At 47.1% G+C, this 19,251-nt stretch overlaps 2 protein-coding genes across 6 annotated transcripts in view; one reads left to right on the top strand and one right to left on the bottom strand.

Moving 5' to 3' along the window:
• The window catches only part of ZFYVE28 (zinc finger FYVE-type containing 28), a 51,362-nt gene extending 51,012 nt beyond the window's left edge, over nucleotides 1-350 (bottom strand). The window contains exon 1 of one of the 2 annotated variants that reach the window (XM_078385576.1): nucleotides 117-350. The gene's annotated coding sequence lies outside the window, so the exon portion shown is untranslated. The remainder of the gene's footprint in view (nucleotides 1-116) is intronic. The other variant, XM_072989934.2, reaches the window with a different exon arrangement.
• Nucleotides 351-443: 93 nt separating this feature from the next.
• Nucleotides 444-19,251, top strand: part of FAM193B (family with sequence similarity 193 member B) — a 35,179-nt gene continuing 16,371 nt past the window's right edge. For 2 of the 4 annotated variants that reach the window (XR_013541797.1, XM_072989930.2), the window contains exons 1-7: nucleotides 444-764; nucleotides 12,830-13,069; nucleotides 13,784-14,000; nucleotides 14,384-14,584; nucleotides 15,150-15,546; nucleotides 16,769-16,964; nucleotides 17,471-17,707. Coding sequence is in view for 3 of the 4 variants with exons in the window: in XM_072989930.2 (XP_072846031.2) it covers nucleotides 591-764; nucleotides 12,830-13,069; nucleotides 13,784-14,000; nucleotides 14,384-14,584; nucleotides 15,150-15,546; nucleotides 16,769-16,964; nucleotides 17,471-17,707 (1,662 nt within the window). In the remaining variant the exon portion in view is untranslated. The remainder of the gene's footprint in view (nucleotides 765-12,829; nucleotides 13,070-13,783; nucleotides 14,001-14,383; nucleotides 14,585-15,149; nucleotides 15,547-16,768; nucleotides 16,965-17,470; nucleotides 17,708-19,251) is intronic. The other 2 variants (XM_072989931.2, XM_072989932.2) reach the window with 2 other exon arrangements.

The following is a 19,251-nucleotide window of genomic DNA, read 5'->3' as shown; positions in this document are numbered from 1 at the left end:
ATCGAGGTCTACATGGGGGTGGCACCACAGGTTTTGGCTTGCACTGGAGAGAAAAGCCAAGTGCCCGCTTAGATCTTTGGAGACGGCATGCAGCAATGCAACGGGCGCGGGCTTACCTGGCCGGTCCGCTTTTTCTTTGTGTCCGGGAGGACGACTCCTCCTCTCTCGGGCCGGAGGTGACCATCCTGAGACCCCTGGTCAGGATTAGGCTACCCCGAGTGAATAGGGATCCTTCAGCTCCGCCTTAGAGGACCTGCCTCCCGCCTCTTGCAGAGAGAGAGAGAGAGAGAGAGAGAGAGAGGACCCCACGCGCTCCGCCCGAACACGCGCTCGCTGCCAGGAGCGACGCCTCCTCCAGCCGCTGGGGGGCGCGCTGCCCAGGAGCTGCCCGCTCCGGCGATGGCGGCGAAGGCTTCCCCCCGCGGGCAGGGGCCGGACGGGCCGCGCCGCCATATTGGCTGTTGTCCTGTCTGAAAGCAGCAGCGGCGGCGGCGGCGGCAGCAGCAGCAACGGCGGCGGCGGCGGCGACGGGGAGCGACAGCGGCGTTGGGTGGCGGCGAGAGCGCGACGGTGTGGGGCGAAGGGCCGGCATGACTCGCAGGCGGAATAAGGCGGTGGGCGCGGCTGGGGCGCGACGGGAGCGGGCGGGGGGAGCAGCCCCCCCAGAGCCGCCCGCGCCCCCCGCCGGGCCCGGCCTTCCCGAGACGACGACGGAGGCGGCGGCGGCGGCGGCGAGCAGTGCGGAGCAAAGCAGAGCCTCACAGGTACCGGGAGCGCGCGAGCTCCATCCCGCCCTGCTCCCGAATCCGCGCCCGCATCATCCACACCCCTCTCTCTCTCTGCCCATAGATCCCTCACTCTGCATCCCTGAGCAGCGCGATCCACCCTTCACCCAGATTCCGTACCGCACTCCTCCGTCTGCCCTCGTATCACCCGCGTTCCTCCACCCGAGGTGTCCTTACTCCCTTGTCTGCGGGAATCGCCCTCCTGAATGCGGTCCCTGCAGCACATTGCTGAAACATCCTCCCATCCTGTGCCACCATGCATCTAGTTCAGCACCCCCCACTCGACGCCTTGCAGTCACCTCAAGAGCCACCTTGAATCCTGGCTGTCCAGAGAGCATGACCCAAGCAGAGCCTCTGTGGCTTTCTCTTCTCTTTCCTACATCCCACTTCCATGCAAGCCACCTGATTTTTTTCTTCTACATCTGGCAACCGTCAGGCCCAGATCCTCACCTCTCATTCAGGTTCAAGGAGTCCTTCTTTGATGCAGCATTTAACCGATAAACCATACACACTGTACTTAACTGACCCTTCAGCATGCAGTGGGCACCTGTTTCAGCAACATTGGCCACTTCAGCTTGTAAAATGTTGCCTAGTGTTTTGTTGGGTTTTTTTTTGTCCCCTTTAGTTCAATTAGGGAGACAGCAATCCATATGTTGGTTGCATCTTATTGCTGCCACTACCAAACAGCTATATGTTATCAACCCTTTCTTTCTTAAATATTGCATCTATTCAAGATCCTTCTTAGGTCTTCCATACCAGCCAGCACTCAGAATCTATAACCTCGCCTTTTATCTGTGTTGCATTTCTTTTCATTTCACTTGCTCCTCAGTGGGGCTGAAAGTGGAGTGGGCCTTGGATCACAGTGTATTTTGTCTGTCTGTTGCATCCCTTCCCAGCAGGTAGTGAAAGATGGTAGTTACCTGGAGCTTTGTGCAGCCCAGACTTCTGAAAAAAAAGAGACTGGTGCAGGACAGCAGAGGAGGATATTAGGGCTTGCCTGCAGTACTGATTTTGTTTGCAAGAGGACTGCCTTGCAGGGGGATATGGAGAACTCATGAGGCTGACAGTATAGGTCAGTACTCCACTGAAGGTAACCGTGTAAGTGATGTTATGGCCTCCATCAGGAATGGGGTTCTCAATTCGGGTGGATTCGCAGAGCTATGCCAACAGCTGGATAGGACTGTGCTGCAAGCGGGATTGCCAGTTGAGCTAAGGAAAGAGCTAGAACCTGGCCCAGAAAAAGAAAAAGCACGCCATTTGGGTCTGGTTCTGGAGAGGTACTGGCACTGGGAAATCTCCTCCATCTCTGTACTGTTAACCAAGCCTGCTGAGGTGGTAAATCCCCAGGATAGCTTTGTGTTAACTAAGGATTGTGGAATTAGTCTTCTGGGGCCCAGGCTGCTGTTGGCAGACTGCAGACCTGCAGGAGTCAGAGCCAGAGTTGAAAAGTATGTGGCAGTGGGAGCTTGTCTACATACTGTACAGGGCAGGTAGGACATTTGCAGTCTTGTGAGGGACTGCTGCTCTAATATTTACCCCCTTTTTTAGCGTGGCTCACAAGAGCGATTGGATGGATATTTCGAGTGAAACAAGCACAGAGACACTTTTATGCATGGATAGGATGCAGTTCACATAAAATGACATTAGCTTGAAGCATTCCAGGCTAACATTGCATGGAAGCAAACCTCCTGCACCAAAAGACTAGTGAAGCTTTCCCAGCCACCTTTGCATCCTCGCCTAACACCTGCTGCTGAACCTCTTGTCTGCGATTGTTTGCTTGTCTGCTCAGATTATTAGTGAAAAGGGAGGGAGGTAAGGGGGTTCATTAACAAAAATATACAAACCCCAAACAGTGACTCCCTCAGTTGAACCTCCCTTCTGTCTTCGGAGGAAAAGCAGTAAAAAAAGAAAAGAGGGAGTTGATTCCCTCTCTGGACCATCTTGCAGTTCAAGCGCTGAGCTGACTCCCAGCAGAACATGCCAGTTCTATAGGTCAGAAATTAGGAAGCAGCGTGTAAATTTGCTCTTTGTGCGGTAGCAGACTTGGCAATGGGTTGGGACTGTATGCTTTGTTGTTCAATCTGTTCCACACTAACTACTGAGAACTAGAGACTGATAGTGCAGTCCTGTGCGTGCCTACTCAGGAGCTAGATCCCATTCATTCTGATGGAATTCTAATTCCAAATAAGTGGATATTGGATTGCACCGTGAGATTATTCAGATTTACACAGCAGGTTAAGTTAGCTAGGGTACAGCATAGAAACTCTGTGAGTTGGGATAGAAGATTGGCATTGAACTTGTCTGTTCTGTAACAATATATAGTGCACACACCCTAGGGTCTTTGCTCCAACTATTGTACTCATACCATATAGAGATCTAAAATGTGAGTTCTTGCTTGTTGCTAATTAGAATGCTGTGCTTCATTCTTCAGTCCCCATCCAGGCGATGGAAGGTGAGGGTGATTTCCTTGGGGAATGAAATATGTCACCCTGAAGGTACAGCTTTCCCGCCCCTGTTTTCCATTTTGCACATACGCATCACTTTCAGGCTCTTGGCTGGGATGGAGTGGATAGAGGAACAGAGAAGACTCTACTGGTCAAGCTGCTAATGTGAGAGACAATCAGGTCATGCAACATTTCCAGGAAATTCATCTCCCCATATTAAGAAGCTGGTCAGCCTGGACCTAGATTGAAAATGCCTGTATATTTCAGATTAGTACATGATGTACCTCTGTCATTAGTTCTACCTTATAGAGGTTACTGCCTGGGTTTACTCGTACTCCTGTGTAAGAGGGGGTGGGATGGAACAAGATATGGACATGAACTGACAATTCAGTGGTTCATAATGGTTTGTCCTTTGTGCAGACAGGTGTTCTGCAGGTGCCCCAGCTTCCCTCCTCCACCTCCTCTGGCAGGCACCCACTCAGAGGCAGCATCCCGGGCTTCCCTGCTCTGCCTCCTTCTCTTGAGTAGATGTCCACTGGTGGAGGTGGGGGAGGGAAGCCAGGGTGCCAGCAGGACACTTATTAATTCAAAGGACAAACCATCATGAACTACTGAACTGGTAGTTTGTGCCCAGGTCCACTCAGCTAGTTAGAACATGAACAAGAAGGTAGGACTGACTGGGAGAAAGCCTTAAGCAAGGTGGACTTCAAAGTAGTCTTGTGATCTACCTCCCCAAAGGTCTAAATCTTGAGTGTCCGGTACTAATTATTAGTACTAAGAGAAATGCTTTTGAAATCAACAAGTTTATGAAAAAGGTATTAGAACATTTTCAGGAAATACGTACAAAAATAGAAGCCAGTAAGAAAAACCTTACTTACATTGTACTTACATTGTACTTTCATTGCTAGTAAATATTACAGCTCACTGTGATCACTTTCAAAGTTATTCATGTTCTGGATAGCTCAATAGTTTAAGAAAGCAACCATTTTGTGTTTAAAATACTGGAAGTGTAATAATAAATAATAATAGCACCCCATCGACTCAATTCTGATTTTCCAGAGTTTTCGAGGCAGAGAATACTCAGAAGTGGTACTGCTCCCTTCTTCTGGGAATGCCCTGGGACTGTGCAGCTTGCCCAAGTATTTTAGCTTCAGAGCTTAAAGTATTTTAAACATGAAATAGAAAGACGGATAGTCGCTTGCTTAAGGGCAACGATGGTAGTGGCTTGCGAGAGCTGCAGCACTAATGGTCCTATGGTAATGAAAAGCTGTGTAAACTGTAGTGGAAGTTGAGCACAGAGCAGGCTTCCAAATCCACATAAGTCAAGAGCATAATAGTTTGGGAATAAAAGTACAAGACACTTTTAAATGGAGCATCTGAACTTCCTCTGCATTGAAAATAATTTGCAGAAAATTTTTGAGAAAGAGAGGAGAAAGCAGTGGCACCTCAGTTACAAGAAAACAGAGAAAAATACTTTACCTGTACCCTAGCTTTGGTCTAGGAGTGGGGTGGAGATGGAAGAGAAACAATTAAATGTTCATCCGTTATCTTTTCAGATAATTGTTACATACAGTATCCAACAATTAAAACACAGTCCATTTATACAGTAATTTATGACAGCTGCTTTCATAAACATTTCAAAAGACTGGATAAATTTTTTTTTTGCTGATACACCTTGATTTTCTGGCAAAGAACAAGAGCTCTAGAGAAGGAAGGCTGAGGTGTCAAGTGCATTAGCATAGATGTGTTGCTTTTGCCTGGTCTCAGTTACAGAGTTCTTGCTCTGAGCATAAAATGGGATATCCTACACATCCAGCTAGGTGGTACACTAGTAAGATCACTATGAATAAAATGAAGTATTTAACATTCATGTAATGCTTTCAGGTATTCAGAGTCTTTTACATTGTGTTTCATTTCCAACTACTTTTTCATTTGATCAAGAAGTCTCATGTTGAGCAAAGCAGAAATGCAGAGAGTTTCAGAGGGATCAATGGAAGGGTGTCTTTTGCTAAAGGATGCTACAAGTGCTCTGCAAAAGGGACAGGCCAGCTATATGCACAGTAGCTAGTGAGATTCTAGGACATTTCTCCTCCCTCCCTATATCTGAAGCACAGCTAAATTTAGAGAGAGAAAAACATATAAGCTGCATACACACAGTTCCACACACACACCTCTCCTCTTTGCAGTTTACAGAATTCTGCAGACAACTGGAAACTGGGAAGCTGCAGACTGGAAAGTGATCATTGTCATGCACCACCAGTACAGGACAGAGCTCATGTGATTTTAAAAGCTGGGAAACAAGGAGAGCCTGCAGGTGTCCCAGCTGCTCCCACTACCGCGCTAAGAGCAACATCACCGACCGATTTTCCTGCCTTCTCTCTGCTTTTAAGGCTCAGGAGCCTGCAGTTAAACTACCAACCCCCGTTTCAGGACACGGAGGCAAGTTTTCCCTTGTCCACTCATTTCTAACCAATTAAGAGTGTAATGGCAGAGCTGACCTTCACAGTACTTGTTAGTGGGTTGTATGGAGGGTAATTTACAATGGTCTAATTAAAGTAATTAAAAAAGAAAGTTATTCCTCCAAGCAGAAGAAGCAGGGCTGCTGCCAGACAGCACAAGTCTAGGATGATACAACTTCTGCAAAAGAGGCAGCTCACAGCAGTCCTGCAGATTCACAACGTGGGATTCTGCCTTGCCATACAACTCGAGACAAGAGGGCCTCCTGAAAGGCTTGGGCAGAGCTGGATGTTGCTGAATGCTGCAATCAGATTATTTAGCTTTAATATTCAGGGTGCATTAACAAAATGTTTCCTGATCCTTGTGTGACTTCTCATAGTCATACGTAGCTGTCAATGATTGGGTGTCTTAAGCATAAAAGATTGCCTCTGGAATTCCAGCAGTGGATAATGTAAAATGATGCCTTGACAGTGCTACTTTTATTTGCAGTGAATTGCCTATGGTCGCATTAATGTCTTTGTGGCTGTTGTACCATGTTTGTTCACCTTCTGCTCTCAGTTCCTGACTGGACCACACCAGATCCTGTCTGGTCCATTGGGGCAACCAAAGAGGTAGGGACAACATTAATTAACAGCAGGTTAACAAGCCTCCTGTCCCTGATTATAGTACCACTTACAATCTCGCTATCCAGGGCCATGATCCAGAGGTGCATTAGCAGGAGTTATTTTTGCATGTTTCTTTTCAGCAGCTGTCACACAGAGTCAGTCTTGCCTTTGGCAACTGCCTCCGGATGAGCACAAAAGGGCCAACTGTAGGCCAGGAACGGAGCACTGCAGCAGACCCGCCACCAGTAGTCATACTTACTAGAAAGCCACTTTCTGGGAAAGGAGCGTGCCTGTCTGCTTTTTAACAGCAGAAAGCCAATAGTGCCAACCCTAGTGGGGAGAGCACTCACTTGTGAACAACAGAGCAAACCTCTGTATTGTGATGTTTTGTGTTGCTCAGCCAAGGCATAAATGATGTACTGCCCTTATTTCCCCTTGTTATTTATAAGAGGGTACAAGCTTTCCAGCTTTCAGTCCCAGCAAGAACCCATCACAGCAGTCTATTTATCTGATCAGTGGAAGCCAGTGGTGGTCAGGAAAAGCAGGGAGAAACTTTGTAGTGATCACCTTTGTGAAACCTGCTGTTTTGTGGCTGATGGAGGACATCCGTCAGCTCAGATCCCTTATCTAGTTCTGGGCAGACAGAAAATAGCTGTCTCTCTTGACACTTAGTGGGAAAGGATACCCTCATGTTGTAAATACTGCTTTTGTATCAGAGCATGCTCTTGGCAAGAACACTCAGGGATCAGATACTCTTACCTGAGGTGAAGGGAGCTGGCCAGCTATTTTGCTACCACAACTGCTGGTCCAGAATACAAGGACATGATACACTACTGACTTCAGAGCTAATCTTTCTCTTTTTTTCTGAGAGAGAATTATATGTTAATTAGTCTTTGCATCTGGACACATCTCTGGGCCTTTAGAAGTCATCACTTGTTTTAGGGTTTCCATCACAGAATGTGTGTATAAGATGGCTGGACAGGTGAGCCATAGGGAATCAGTCTTAAATAGTAGTTACAATTTCCAACATGACACACTTTGTCATAAAATAATTCCAAACCATTCTTCCCCAAATAAGGTTTGACAACATATTCGTGTCCTGCTTCTGTGCCCCCTGAAAGCTAGTCATTGCTTACAGAAAGTGCCAACTATTGGGGAGACTGCAACAAAACCATTACTGATGCTTGGAGAGGTCAAATATTATATATTAGTACTGCTTCCTTCCCACCCCAAATACTGTATATTAGTATTGCTTCCTTCCCACCTCAAATATTGTGTATTAGTATTGCTTTCTGTATGTGTATGTATAAAGCCAAAATTTTACCTGCTATCATGGAAAACCACCTACCAAACAGAACATTAGGATTTTAAGAATTTGAGTTTATATACAGTAATAACTACACTTTAGTTAAAACCCAAATAGAAGTTACTCGTTCTGTTCTTTAATATAAAGAACCAGGTTTTGGTCTTGTCATTAATTTAAATGCTTGCCCCTTGTTGGCTTTTTTGGGGGGGTTACTCTAGAGTCGTACATGATTTGACTTAATTGTCAAAGGGAACCTTTACCCTGCTTTATAACTAGAATTTTTAAAACAGTTCACCGAACAATAGAGTTAGATCCATGATGTATACAATCAGAGTTAAATAGTTGAACAGTTTAATTACCCTACTAGATTCTGTATTCTACAATGATGTTTAACTGTTCTCTTCAGGTCTTTTAAATAAACTAAAATGGATCTGGGTTATCTGTCTTTTAAAAGTGGATTTCCATAAATTTGTACGTTACCAAACTTCAACACATCTTCTTTGTTGAAATCTTCATATGCAAAGCAACATATCATTTCTTTGCCCGTTTCACTAATTTAACAGAATCTAATTGCCTTGAAAAAACAAACATACATATTTCTAAATCACAGCCCAAACATCTAAATTTCCCCAAGCAAATCATCTGAAAACTTGGACTGATTGATTTTCAGTTTTAGAAGTTGCAACAGAAGTTTAGATGAATGTCCTTTTATCATGGAGTTCACCATCAACCTTCACTGCATTCAACACACCTCTATTGGTAATTTTCTAAATGGCAAATGAGAATGACTTTAAAAGAGGTGTTACAGGTGAGGGAATTCAAAATTACTTCCATCTGTTGGTGATGTTGTAGCTTCTGTATCCCACCTTGAACAACTGTTTCTTCCAACAGGGCAATTCTTCCTCTTAGGGGAAGCCAGTCTTTTACCAGTCAATTAAAGGTCCCAGAAAGCACAGCTTGGAAAAGTTACTTTTTTGGCTGCATCTTCCAGAATCTCCTGCCAACATAGCATATTGCCATGCTGGCAAGGGGAACTGGGAGCTGGAGCCTCAAAAAGTAACTTTCTCAAGCTATGCATCTCCTCATATACTAGCCAAGCCAGGACTGCTACAATATTGACACCATTTAGCTGCTATCTCTTCCTAAGAGCACACAAAGAAAATATATTCTGTTTTAAAGTCTACAGGGAAAGAAGGCTCACAAAGAGCAGATAAAATCAAAACCAACTCCACTACACCCTCACTCCACAAGCATCCGAGAGATCTTTCCTGAGGACTTGCCTGCTTGCCCTGTATGTCTTAAAATCATTTCAAGAGTTGTCAGGAAAAATATAATATAGGTCTGGCTATAGTTAGTATGTACTTAGAACAATATATATTTATAATGTTTTTTGTTTGTTTAATAAGCCATACAATAGATTTGAATAAATACATCCAAAACAAGTTCAGAAACAATCAGGAAAGGAGAATCCTACCTTGGCTTTCTTTTCCCTCTTGATACTATCCTAAAATGTGGCTCTCTAGTTTATAAAAGGTCTGCTGAACGCTTGAGCATGCTCAGTAATTCCATTTGCTGGCAGGCTGCAGGGCCAAGCAGGTGTGGAATTGAAACTACAGTATAAACATTACTCTGGGGAAGGGTTTGGTTTTGATACATTGTAGTTGGGGTCTGATAGGTTTTAAATAATAATTGCAAAAAAATCTTGTCCTCCAAATACTGTTCCCTGCTAATGTTGATACTATTTCTTCTAGATTTATAAGGGTTTTTCCCCCATGCTAATAAAAAAAAAGCCTGCGGTGTGACTACACAGCTTTCGTTCTTCTTAAAACAGCTTTTTTTCTTCATAAAAAATTCTTAGTAGTCTCAACACAGTCTTATGCTGATAACTCTGTTTTGTAGAGGCTGTGGTTGAGCAGTGCTTAAATAAAAATCCTTATTGTGGAGCAGATTTTATTTTCTGTTAAAGGTTTTTCTAGGCATCTTTTGGCCTACATTGGTAGGCTATTGTTTGTGTGTCATGTTGAGGCCTGCCACGGGGAAGGTGATGTTCTTCTACTGTAACCATCCCATGCTCTTAAGATACTGATGTTGTTCAGAAATAGTTTCATGTGGTGTAGCAAGGTCATAAGCCCTGTCATAAGGCAGAGCTTGATGTTAATATCAGAAGGTGTAAAAAAATTAATCAGCAAATTATCGAGGCTGTTGTGCACACTTACTTTGGAGTAAGCCACACTTGTTTGTAATTAAGCATGCATCCCATTGAGCAGCATATTATGTTGTTGGGCAGCAAGCTGTTGCTGGCCTGAAAATAATTGAAGACTGAATAGAAAATATTCCAGGTTTCTTTGGGTGGACTGTTAAATTGGCTATTACTTTAGGGTAGCAACTGTGTTTTTAAATCTATCTAATCCCTCCTGATAGCATCCATAATGAAACTGAGAAAATAGCATGTTACGAGCTTTTAACGCAGTACTGTATCTGTGAATACTGTAATCTGAAAAAGAAGCTTGTGCTCGTTATTCAGGATACAAATCAGTGAACTTTACCACTCTGAACATACATGGTCTTGTCAGAGGTTGGAAGCTAAGCACAGTGAAGCTGGGTTAGTTCTGGGATGGGACATCAGCAGGGAGTATCAGGATTTGTAAGTAGGGCTAAGAAAGAATCCTGCCTGGAGCCCAGAGAGTTGCTGCTAGTTAGAGTTGACAGAATTGGGCTAAATGGACCAATCATCTGACCCAATATAGAGCAGCTTTTTGCATTCCTAAGATGGATTTGTTCTCTGTAAGAGCACATCTTTGTCTCCCCTTACTCTCTATATGACCGGGTTCCCCTCCCCCCACAGCAGGGGATGATTGAAAAAGAAATTGAACACAGGCCCAAGATGTCTGGCAGCAGTGAATGCAATTAGTACAGCTCGGCCACTGTGGAAGCAACTTGCTGCCTACTTAGAAAAATTCTGATGCTGCCACGTGTTAGGAGGTGATTTCTTTTAAAAAAAAGAAAGAAAGGTGGAGAACACAACACAGCATGCAGTTTGCTTAGCTCCAGTTAGCTGGGTGGGCATGACCAAACAGGCTTTTGTTAGTGATTCATGAATATGAAACTGAGGCATCCGTCATAGTGAGATGAGATTAAGTGTCAATCCTTTCTTAAATCTCACATTCTGGGTCATAGCCATACATAAACTTTAAAAAATGCTGTTTTAGTTTCCTCTAACTAGGATCCAGTACAAAGTCCCCTGTTATTTCCATTATTTTTGCCCTGCCCTTCTTTCCTCAAGAGGATCAGGGAAATATAGCTAGCTAGCTTAGCTAGATAGATATTGCAACCCAATATTGTAGTTTCTCATTCAGATTTAGATTCATTGGATATACCAATTTCTTTTTTGAACTAATGCTGGGGGTGGAGCGTTGGCAAGAAAGAACTTGTTGTGTCTCTAGGAAAGTTTTTTCCTTGCCATTTGGGCAACCACTGTCATGGATGTAGCAGATGCCTGCAGAAGGTAACACTTAATATGGGACAGGGCACACGAGGTGATTTACATGGAACTTTGAGCTCTCATGGGTTTCAGAATGCATGATGGAGTTTTTGCAAAAACAGCCGAAAGCATATATTGTACAACAGACTTGAAAATGCAGCAGTTTCAGTTCTGTCAAAAAGAGAAAATTACGATGAATTTTTGATAGGTGTAAAGTTGGGTGTGCAAATACGGAATACCTCCTTAAAGTGAAAATACTTTTATTAAAATGCTGTAATTCTGCCATTCTTCAGGAGAATTCTCTGATTATTATTTTTTTTATTTGTTTAGTTTAGTTTAGTTTAGTTTAGTTTAGTTTACATAATAAGATAGTCCGTGCCAAACTTTCTATGGATAAGACATATTGTCTTGATTTTATGACCAATGGAATGTTCTGGCTTTTTCAATAACAGAAAAAGGCTAGAAAAGCCACTCACCTAACTAGCGAGTCTGGGATGGATTTGTCTTGGCAGGTTGTCACTCCTTTCCCCTTGATGGGGGTGTGTTTGATTTACTGGGCGTGGCTTGGCACTGCCGGCCGGCCAGGCCATATCCTGGTGTGGAACTTTTCCTTTGTTGCTTTGGTGGGCTGCCTCCTCCCCAGGCGGTGCACCTGTTTCTTCAGCCCTTGTGAGAAGGAGAAGAGGCCAGTTCTCCCTCTGCCTCCTTCCAGGCACTCTTTGCCCCCCTTGGGCTTTGTCTCACCTTGCCTCTGAGAGGGACCATCTGCTTTGCGGCAGCAGTGGGAAGCACCACCCATTGTCCCGGGTTTCTCGTGGGGAGGGGGGGAGCAGGAATACAATGCAACCCGGCCATAACTCTTCATGCCTGTCACCATTTCAAGGGTGCCGAAGCCAATTTGTCGCCTGGCTTCCGCTCCATAGACAGACAGGAAGCTGGAGGCCAGGCCTCCTTGCTGGAAGAAAGAAAGGAGCAGCAAGGAGGAGCTCTTTCGCCTGGCACACTGCAGCTGTTCCCCTCTCTCCCATTCACACAGAAGTGTTGGGCAAGGGATGGGCTGCCTGCCTGCTGGGCCCACAGCGGCTTGGGATAGTGCTGAAAATACTGGGCAGGCATGGGAAAAGCAGCATGCCGGGCTGAGGCTCTGTTTCAAAAGTTACTTTTAAGAAGGATAAACATCATTACTTTTTCAAACTACTTATAACTGAGGAAGTAGTAGAGTGACACTCTGCGACTCAGGGCACCATCATACTACTTCTCTATCAGGCATGACTTTAGATGTCATTGTATTTATTCCTCTTTAAAGTAACTTTTGAAACTCTAGGCTGAGTCCGGGCTTAAGAGCTGGATAACAGCTAGGAGGGAGCTCAGTAGAGGGAGCAGAAAAGATTGGATTGAAATCAGATGCCTTTTTCATTAACAAGTACCTCCTCTACAGTCACATCAATCACCTGTAGCGGCTATTCTGTTGGTGTGCAAATCAATGTTAATTGGGGTTGATCCAGGACTACCCAGTGCCAGCATCTAATGGAGTAGTGGAGACTGAGAGGAACAGGGTGGAATTGGCAAGGAAGGGTCCCTGAGACTATCTAGCTCCTGCTTACTCTATATTGGTTCTCCAGGATGTGCCAACATGCCTGCCAGTGGGTTTGCAAAAGCCCTTCAGAAAGCTACGATGATTAATGTCACCGTTCTGGGTGTTTCCTGTAAGCAGCCCACTCAGGGAGGGATTTGTCTGTGCTTTTTTGCAGGGGCTGCCCACTTCCAACCAGTCGGTGCAGACGTGCTGCCTGCTGTGCCACCGGGAGCGTAAAGATTGGGGTGGTCCATCCCACAATGGCTTGGTTTCTCCAGGTGAACGGCTGCCCCCAGACTTTGTACCAACGCTCGTACAGAACCTGCTGGGAGAGATGCCACTATGGATCTGCCAGAGCTGCAGGCAGAGCGTTGAAGAAGAAGAAAGGAGGGCAGTTCAGGAGCAGGCGCTGGCGGTAAGCATTTTACCCCACAGAATATATTTCAGAAGCCCTTGTTGACCACAGGGCAGATGCTCTTGGATAACAAGGGAGAATGTCATTGTCTACAAAGTGGGAATTGGTGGATCAGTCATACTCTCCTCCCCTGAGAAAAATCAGATGGCTACGTTTATTGTTGGTTGCATTTGTATCCTGCCTTTTTCCCCAATGAGTTCAAGATGTCCATGGCTACCCTCCACCCAATCTGATCCTCACAATAACCCTGTGAGATAGGTCAGGCTGAGTGACCTGAGGTTACCCTTGAGTTTTCATCATTGAGGAGGACTTGAATTTGAGACACACAGACCCTTGCCCCTAAGTCCCAGTTCAACATGCTTACCCCCACACTGGTTCTGAATTATATGTTGCGCTCCAAGCTGTGAGACTTCTCAGTGGTGGTTATCAGCGATGAGCTTCAATCAACAGCAAGGTGTTTGGACCTTTTCCCCATGTCTCTGTCACTGGCTTTGGTGACGGTCAAAGGAGAACAGAATTGGAAGCAAGAGCGGGCAGGCTGGTCTCTCTCACCTCCCCAAAACGAATCCACAGCCTCCTGGGCAGGAATTGGCTGTGGCAAAGCTGAGGCCAAAGTTGCTAACCCCCACAAACTAGCCCTCAGTTTCCTCCTCCAGAGAAGCATGCTGCATTGAATTGGAGTGGCCATTTGAGTCAAGAGCTCTTTCTCTCCAGGTCTCGCTGTCACATACAGCCTGTAAGTCACAGTCCTGCGGGGCAGGCTCCCACTCCTCTTCATCCTCATCTTCTTCATCCTCGTGCCATGGGAACTCAGGAGACTGGGACCCCAGCTCTTTCCTGTCTGCACACAAGCTCTCGGGGCTCTGGAACTCCCAACATGCCAACGGGGCCGCTCAGGGGAGCTCCCTCGGGGGAACACCTGTGGTGCCAGGTGAGTTCATGCTGGGTCTGGCGGAGTGATTCTCTTTTTCTCTGCTAGCTGTGGGATCTCCCTGCAGCTTCTCTTGTGGAAGCTGTTTTGATGGACGTGGGAGGTGGCAGTGGCTCAGCTGTGTAAAGAGAGTGCTAGCATCTGCGTTCATGTGGGTACACTCCGGGAAGATAAAGCTTCTGCACTAGCCTCTCTCTTGCTCTTCTCTGGGGTGTGTGTGTGTGCAAAGAATGCTTTCCAGAAATGCCCCTCCTCCCAAGGCTCCTGATCAGAAGCCTCCATAGTCCACACTGTCTTTCTTGGGCCCAAAGGATGTGCCATAAATGGGGCGGTGAGCAAGGGGGCCTGGAGAGCAGCCAGCTCCATCTCTGACTCCCTTGCAGGTGACAAGCACCCCGGCCTCCCTCTGGAGTGTGCCAGCCAGGCCCCTGCTGTGGGAGGTGGGCTCAAAGCCTGTCCTTACAACCACGCGCTCTCCCCAGCTCCCAGCGGCACCCCAGGCTCACCTCTGCCTACCTCACTCGACTTCTGCAAAACGCTTCCCAAGCAGTTCAAGAGCATGTGCCGAAGACCCACCCCGCCAGGTCTGTATGTGCGGGGCCTGGGGAAGGCCAGCAGACCAGATTCACAGGGCAAACGTGCTTCCCTATTGTTGGGCTCTCCCCTCTCCCTGGACTTCATAGGTCCTGTCATTGGGCTTCATTTGCCTTTGGCTCAATGGAGGGCTTTTGTGTGATATGCCTAGCCTGGCAAAGACTGTCTCCTTCTTCATCCTGGGGGGGGGGGGGGTTGTTATCTGTCATTAACTTCCCGGCCTTGTGTGGCTGGAGTTCCCAGCATGCTCTGAGGGAACTTGTGATTGAAGTGATAGTCAGCTGCGGATGGTGCTACAGAAAGGAGGGGCCTTGTAGCTGAGAATGTGATCGGCACACTGGGTTAGAGAAAAGCCCCGGGGCCTCCATGTATGGTTTTAGAGCTGTGGGAACATTACTGGAAGGAACATACTAATGGGAGGAATCCCTTGGTTTTGGTGAGGAGCACTTGTTTTGTGGCTGTGAGCTGCTTTGCCCATCAGAGAACAGGGCAAAAGCTTCTGCCGTCAAATACTGCTGTCAAATCTAACATGTCCTTGTTCCTCTCTGGCTACAGGAGAGGCCTTCCACTCCTCGGAGCACCACCGGCACGTGGACCTCACTGCTCCCCCCAACAGCCCCACAGGCCTCCCCTCGCAGCCACCGGCACTCCTCCCAACCAAGCAGATGCCTGCCCATCCCGGGCCCTTCAGCTCTCCTCCTCACGTCCACCTGAGCTCCTCACCGCAGGCGGCCCCCTTCCCTGCACCAGCCCTCAGTCCACACACACCAGCTCCAAAGCCAGGAGCAGAATCCCCTCCAGCTGGATCTTGCAAGAGCCCACACCTCTCCGCTGCCAATGTGCCACTGCTGAAGATACCACCTCCTGTAGGTTGTACACATCCATGCAACGGCCATTGCAGTGGCTCCCTGGGCCCACCTCCTGCCTCACATCCGCTGCCCAGCTCTAACAGGTGAGTGGGAGCCCTCGCCCTGGGAGGTGCCTTACTAAGAGAAGTGCTCTCCACATTTCCCAGGGATACTTTGCCAGCCAAGCTGGCAGAATACCATGTTGCTCTTGTTTGACACAGAAACTGAACTGAAAACTGTTCCTGGGATCGGGAGTCCTCTCTGGAACCATCACAGAGGACCAGATGATGTCAGGGACGGCTCCCTTAAAACCCTGCCCTCTGGTCTCATCCAACCCCCATTTTCTATTCTCTGTATAGAGAGAGGCATCTAGAAAGAGGTGAAGCCACTCCTCCAAGGGTGGCTGTCACCCTTGGAGGAGTGTCTTCTACAGGCATTTGCTGAGTCCTGAGTTTTGATCGTCCACGTCTTCCCTTAGGAAAGAGGAAAGATGATAGAAGCAGATTTAGCAGCACTTTGAGCAGCCATACCTCACAGCACTAAGTACCAGCCTGGTTTCACTCTGTCCCAATGATGGGAGAGAGGCAGGGTGAGTGGGTGGGAGGGAGCAGAGGGAAGCCAGCAGAGCCTTAGTCTAGAGGAACACATCTCAATACTGTGGCTCAGCCATTCACCTGCCTCACTCCCTTCTCTGAGGGGATTGTTTGGGGAAGAAGCCTCACCCACCACCTCCATGGGCCCAGCAGGCCAGTCTCATGGACCAAAGAATCCCTATCCCTGACTTAAAAGCCAAAATGTCAGCACCTGACAATTATGTGTTATGTTTGCCTGTTCAACTAACGTTTGAGCTTTTTCCAAACGTATCATGTTTTTCCTCTATTAAAGAATACACAGGAGAAAACTTATACCAGAATACAAAATTGCTGTAGATTTGGAAGAAAAGATCTGCTGATAAGAGTGGGGAATCATCTTAATGCATGTGTGGATTGTTCCTACAATGTCCACAGGGATTTCTTATTTCAGAGCTAACCTTTCTCATGTGTCTTTCTCTGTGGGTAGCCATCCGCAAAAGAAAGGGCTGTCTCCAAACCTGTTCTGTCGCAGGGTGAAAGGGGAGGAGCCCAACTTCACCCTGAACAGTTCAGCCACTGTCCTCAGGCACACCTCATGCTGAGAGTGCCTCCTTCTAGCTGGATCGGGCTTATGTTCATTGGTCCTCATCCAGCTCATCCCCAGCTACAGTGCAGCACCTCCATTGGAAGTGGAGGGCCTTTTGTGCAGGGTATTTCATCTCATCTTTGTCTTCGTCTCTTCCCTCTTCAACAGGGACCCTTCCTGCAAGGGCCACAAGTTCCCGAATGGTACAAGCTGCCATGCCCCGCAGTCATGTGAGGCCGATGAGGGGCTGGGGGAGGATGAGGACAGCAGCTCTGAGCGCAGCTCCTGCACCTCCTCTTCCACGACCCAGAAAGATGGGAAATTCTGTGACTGCTGCTACTGTGAGTTCTTTGGCCACAATGCGGTAAGTAAAAAGCACAGCCAGTGGCCATCCGTGACCTTCACTGGTAGACTTGAGGGGTTATGTGGGAGGGCGGGGCGGTGTTTTGAGAGAATACCATGCTGACACGTGCTGGCATGGCATGCATGGTTGTTCCTCTATGTTGGCCTTTATAGCCTTGGGATACCCCACCCCACCCCACCGCTTGGTGTTCCGGCCTTGGACTTCCTCATGGTTCTGCCAACTCTGTCCTGAGCTGTCGTTCCTGTCCTGAGTTATCTAAATGAAGCCCTGCTGTTGCGCCCTGCCCTCAGCTGTCTCAGCTTTGGATCTCTACAGAACCGGGTGTATATTGCGTGCCTGGATGAAAATGGCTGGGGATCTCGGCAAAGCCTTGGGCTAGCAAGCGGGGAGAGCAAGGAAGGATCCTTGGGAATAGTCTCTGTTTGTGATAGCTGTGGAGCGACAGCTCCGTGGTAGTTGGTCTGCTGTCCTCACAGCAGGCCAATAGCCCAGCTCTGTCCACACAGCCTCCAGCTGCCCCAACAAGCCGTAACTACGCAGAGATCCGGGAGAAGCTGCGTTCTCGGCTGACCAAAAGGAAAGAGGAGCTTCCTCAAAAGTTGGGGCATAGCAGCAGCTCAGGAGAGCCCGCCGTTGACCACCGGGATGTGGACGAGCTCCTGGACTACATCAACAGTACTGAGCCAAAGCCCCTGAACAGTGCCAAGGCTGCCAAGCGGGCACGCCACAAGCAGAAGAAGAAGGTGGGCTCTTTGTGCATGTGAGAGTGTGAAAAAGAGTGTGCCTTGGGCCAAATCTGCCAGCAGAAAAGCAGAACGGGGAAGAGAAGTTGATTCCGTGGATTGGGAGAGAGATGCGAAAGTCATGTCCTGTCTGACAGTGGGAGTGGATGAATCTGTACCATTGTAAGATTCTCTTTTACAACAGGCATGGATGGTTATCTGTCAGTCCATGAATGTGTGTGCAGACCTGGAGTGTGGATGGATGTAGATCAATGAGTTGAAAGGCTGGCAAAATGAAATGCATAATGAATTTGCATTTTACGTATGTCCATTTGGCTGTGCTTTCATCAGTTCAGATGCCAAAAGGTGTAGTGTCAGAGTTAGCTCCCAGGCATTTTCCTTGCAAATGGATTGTGTCGTTTCATCCTCTTCTTTCCCACATACTGCAAATAGCAGAATGGCAAATACCTCAAACCCTCATGTAAACCATATGGCAGCCCCCACCCCACCGTGTCTCTAGTAAATCTACTTGTGACCACTTGGTAAGCAAGTAAAATGGACCCTTTAGGGGAAGGATTCAGATAGAGACTGAACATATGAAACGTCATTTTATCAACTCAGACTGTTGGTCCATCTTAGCTTGCTGTCACTGTCTTGGCTGGCGGTGGCTTTCAAAAGTCTTGATCAGAGGCTATTTACCCTAGTTGCCTCCCTGGTGCCTTTTAAATAGCAGGGCCAGGGAGGAGGCATGTACTGTATGCATGCCATGCTTTTGTTCCACCACTGAATTCCAACTCTGTTCTCCTCCATGAAGGTTGTCTCAAAGTGTGCTGACTGGGCTATTTACCTGGATCAAAACTGCATGGTGAGGGGAGGCATAAATAAGAGAATTAAAAATAAGACATTTTGGGTGTCTTCTGTTAACTTGCATAATGTTTTGTTTATATGATTTTGCTTACTGCCTTATGTAGTCCAGGAATCCATTCGCCACAGGTCTGGAGCCCTCTGCTTATGAGCCACGTGTTATCTGTGGGGCCTTGCCATGTGCCCCATACCAGCCTCCCTTTTTATCCAGCAAGTAGGCTTTTGAAAAGCTCCAATTTCTTAAAGCTGAACAACTGCATGTGCCATGATTGGAGAGGGAGGGTCACAGTGAAGGAGGGTGGGTGTGTAGGGGAAATCTGGTTCCACCCGTGTTTTGTTTTCACTCTGCCCACTGCTGGCATGCAGACCCCACAGATATTATGCTCTTAGAGATGGGAAATTTCCTCTTTTCATACTTCAGCTCCCAGAATCTCTACCCAGCGTGGTCGATTCAGTACTGTAGTCTTAAAAGTAACCTTTTCAGGTTCCGGATCCTTGGAGACTCAGTCGGGGGGGGGGGGGGGACATTCATGATATATGTATTGCACTCTGATTTGCCATGCAATCAACTTCCAACAGAGAAATGAAAGAGGTAAATTAAGCTCCTGTTCTCCCTGCATATTCTGTTTCTGTCACTGTAATGTGTAGACAAGGCAGAAATTGAAATAAGTTGAGAGGTTGTTTTCTGTGGATGATGGATT

This window comes from Pogona vitticeps, chromosome 2, assembly GCF_051106095.1.
Source record: "Pogona vitticeps strain Pit_001003342236 chromosome 2, PviZW2.1, whole genome shotgun sequence".
Classification (NCBI taxonomy): Eukaryota; Metazoa; Chordata; class Lepidosauria; order Squamata; family Agamidae; genus Pogona; species Pogona vitticeps.
Note: the sequence above shows the minus strand (reverse complement) of the source record. Positions and strands in the feature narration are given on the sequence as shown.